Source organism: Loa loa (assembly GCF_000183805.2).
Source record: "Loa loa unplaced genomic scaffold supercont3.72, whole genome shotgun sequence".
Taxonomy (NCBI): domain Eukaryota; kingdom Metazoa; phylum Nematoda; class Chromadorea; order Rhabditida; family Onchocercidae; genus Loa; species Loa loa.
This window is the reverse complement of record NW_018108252.1, coordinates 223,847-227,510: the sequence shown is the minus strand read 5'-3', so window position 1 is coordinate 227,510 and position 3,664 is coordinate 223,847. Positions and strand designations below refer to the sequence as shown.

General features: G+C 31.3%; 1 protein-coding gene across 1 annotated transcript in view; it reads right to left on the bottom strand.

Annotated features, from left to right (window-relative positions):
- Positions 1–97: 97 nt before the first annotated feature.
- Positions 98–3,664, bottom strand: part of LOAG_13569 (hydrolase) — a 4,152-nt gene continuing 585 nt past the window's right edge. The window contains exons 2-9 of the mRNA XM_020448695.1: positions 2,578–2,680; positions 2,158–2,323; positions 1,891–2,022; positions 1,561–1,670; positions 1,342–1,429; positions 1,086–1,260; positions 777–897; positions 98–383 (exon numbers count right to left, since the gene is read on the bottom strand). Coding sequence (XP_020301183.1) covers positions 261–383; positions 777–897; positions 1,086–1,260; positions 1,342–1,429; positions 1,561–1,670; positions 1,891–2,022; positions 2,158–2,323; positions 2,578–2,680 — 1,018 coding nt within the window. The 3' untranslated portion in view covers positions 98–260. The remainder of the gene's footprint in view (positions 384–776; positions 898–1,085; positions 1,261–1,341; positions 1,430–1,560; positions 1,671–1,890; positions 2,023–2,157; positions 2,324–2,577; positions 2,681–3,664) is intronic.

The following is a 3,664-nucleotide window of genomic DNA, read 5'->3' as shown; positions in this document are numbered from 1 at the left end:
ATTATTATTATTATATATATATATATATATATATATATATATATATATATATATATATATATATATATATATATAATTATAAATCAAGTACTGTGGAGCTAACGTCCCATAATTAGTAATCTAGTCCAAGTAAACAAATTAATAATATTTCTGATACAATTCTAGCACAAGTGCACTCTAACAGCCGCATCGATTTAGTTATCATTTATGTAGGTCTCCCGTATTCGCTAATGATGTTTTCATTCCAAATCAATTTTTTTTTAAATATTTTTTGGGACGGTGACATCTCCGTCGGCATCAATTTTGTCGAATAAGTTAGATAATACATTGTTGAAAACTTCCTTCTGATCAACGTAAACGTGATGGCCAGCACCATTTATAACCTTCAATGAAGAATATATACTATTTTTCTATTAATGTTCCACAAAAATTCAATAAAAATTTTAATTCTAACTGACCGAAATTTTTGATTCAGAATTTCAAAATAATAGAATGTAGTAAATTGATTAATTAACCAATTAATTAAATGAATGTGAACAAGTGAATAAATAAGTAATAAATAAGCAAACAAATGAGTAAACATGTATATACATATATATACATGTAATGGACGGGTATTAATAAATAGAAACAAAGTATCACTATCTCACATTATGAAATACCTATGCATCATGAAGAAAATTCCGAGTTGTCTTAAAAGAAATCCTTTAGACCTACTATTCAAATACAAAAAAAAAAAAAAAATGTCTTCATAAATATGAAAACTTTTATTAAACCTGAACATCAACATAGGCATTCCGCCTTTCATTTTGCACTTCAACAGCCGAAGATGAATCAATCCAACTTTTGCTTCCATAGATGAATGTTATCGGTACTTCAGGTGGTAGCTCTATTATTCTAAAAAAGATAATAATAGATTAATATCACTTCAATGATGAGACCTTCGTAAGACAAGCATGGTTATGTTCTAGGAAAATAAGCCAGTAGCACAAACAAACAAGTGAAAAAACATGCGGACGAACCAGTAAGTTTGATTGATCATAAAATTATGCCAAAGCATGCAAGAGATGAGTCAATTCATTAACCTTTTAAGCATTGGTCTTTTGGCCCAGCCAAATGAAAAGCTCATATTAGTGAAGGCGATTTCTCCGGAAGGAGTTTGGGCATTGCAATGATAAAAGTATTCATAAATAGCATTTGGATCAGCACATCGAAAACGAAGACTTAAATCAGGTCGTACGGCTTTAATCATTGAAACACCTGCAATATACAATTATTTTGCTTTTTTGCGTCTTTGATTTCTCTTGAAATTCAAAGTGTGCCAATAAAAACAAAACTTACCATACGGTCCTGCCCAGCGTAAAGCAGTTAAGGGATAAAAAAATGACATTGCCCGCGCAGCAACTTTAATCCAAACAGGATAATTTTGCTGAAACTCTGTCACACATTAAATCACAGTATTTTATTTGATAATCATCGATAATAAGACTTAACAATAGGTTTGCTATAATTAAATGAATATTTTACGAATATATCTGAAAAATATGAAAGAAAATTTACTTGTCGCGAAATCTCCAAAGGCTTTTCCGGAAACCCCCATGGATCAACTAGAACTAGATGTCGCACACGTTCTGGATATTCCAGTGCAAAAGCAGCCGCCAAAAATGCGCCTGTAAATTAGCATTTGAGTTCAAATAAGTCATAATTCGGGACAAGAAAAATTTGTTAGCCCCATAATATTATCAACATTCAAAGAAACGATCTACAGTGAAATAATTGCAGAAACTCTCTTAGAAATACAATCCACACAAATTCTGGAAGTGCAAAAGGAAAATTAATAATTGTAGGATTTCTGGATACTATTCCAAAATAGTATGAATAAATTCTAACCGAAAGAATGGCCTACTAAAATCATTTTGCTAATTCCCATTCCCTTTCTCCAATTTTCAATTGACTGAACAAACTGTAATTCGGCTAGTGCTGCGTCTTTGGCAAATACAGGACGTGATGAACGTCCAAAACCTACAAATTAACAAACATTTCGAAATATTAAAAACAGAAAGAAGTTAATTTATTTTATTGGAGATACGACGAAGTTGCAAATTTGAAATGTCAATTAAAGGTTTCTTAACAAAAGTATATCACTAGTATAACTACCTAATAAATCGAAGCAATGAAGTATCCGTTTTTTCGCCATATCATCAATATTAGCAGCCCATAAAGCTACACCACCAGCAAATCCATGAATAAGAACCGCTGGGATTCGAGCATATGAAGATGTAGGCGTTTCAGCGGTCACCGTGTATATCTGACCCATATTTACCTGAAAAATCAGAAACTGATAAATATAAGAAATTAAACACTAGTAAAAACAACTACCAAATATGAAAACATGTATCCCACAAAATCTAAAAATGAAACATCGAAACAAAGTTTCTTTATTCAGGTAACCCTTCTTTCAAAAACGATTAGCATGCAAATTTTACCAATGAAAGAGGAAAAAAAAGCGTAAGGTCATGGAAGAAAAAAACAATGTAAGGGAAGAAAATCCATAAACCGTGGGAAATACAAACATACCGGTACAAACTGTGATGTAATTTTGGCTCGAATACCGGAAAACAGAAGAGACTCTCCTGCCGCCAGTGCATCAGCAGTAAATTGATTCCATCGCCACCTTTTCCTGAATTTAATCCATAAATTTTGTTGAAAAAAAACAAAAACACACTGCCGAGTACAGATTAATATTAAATTGTAATTTGCTAGGAAATTTTATTTACAATTTTTATTCCAGATATTAGATGAAGTCGTATGTCAACATCGGCTAATAATCAACTGTTAAATTAAAAATTTATTGATTAAAAAGGAAAAACAAATGAAGTGTCTGTTGTACGGCATACAAGAATAAAATCTTGAAACGTAAATCTAACTTTAGATTCAACTTGACAGATTTATCATTTTAACAAAAATTATTCTTAGATTTTTAAATCCCTTAATGAATCAATCAGATACATTTGCTTTTCATCGATCCATCGATTATGTTAATACTTTACGCAGATCTGATTGTGAGGACATATTTTACAGATGGCCCTAGAAAGGGCGTGAGCCTAAACTATTTTGTCTCTAAACTGAGACTTTCTTTCTTTCTTTTTTTTGAAGCATTCAAAAATGGGCATAAAGTAGTTAACTCATGAAGTAGGAAGAGACCTAAATTACCGGAACTAAAATTACGTAATTTACATGAGATGTACTCAGCATCACCGTGTCTCGAATATGATGACATTTCAAAGCATTATAAACAAGTATTAACATTCGATTGGGAATAATTTATGTTTTACTTTCTTTTTTTTTCCTAAACCAATCACTGGAAATTTATTTCAGGTAGCTAATCAATGATATCGACAATCGAACAATTTCAACAAAGGTTTAATGAAATCAATCAAAATAGCTGCCGTAACCGTAATAATTTATTAACACTTATTGAGTGGATATTGCATGATAATCCTACTGTAGCAATAATCTAATACTACAAAGGGACAACATAATCGCAAAATATATCAATGGAAGTCTTCCAAATTGCACCTTGCAAATCGAACAACCACGAATTGAAGTCAATAAAATTTACCAGTAACATCATCGATCACTTTAAAATTGAAAGAATAAATGC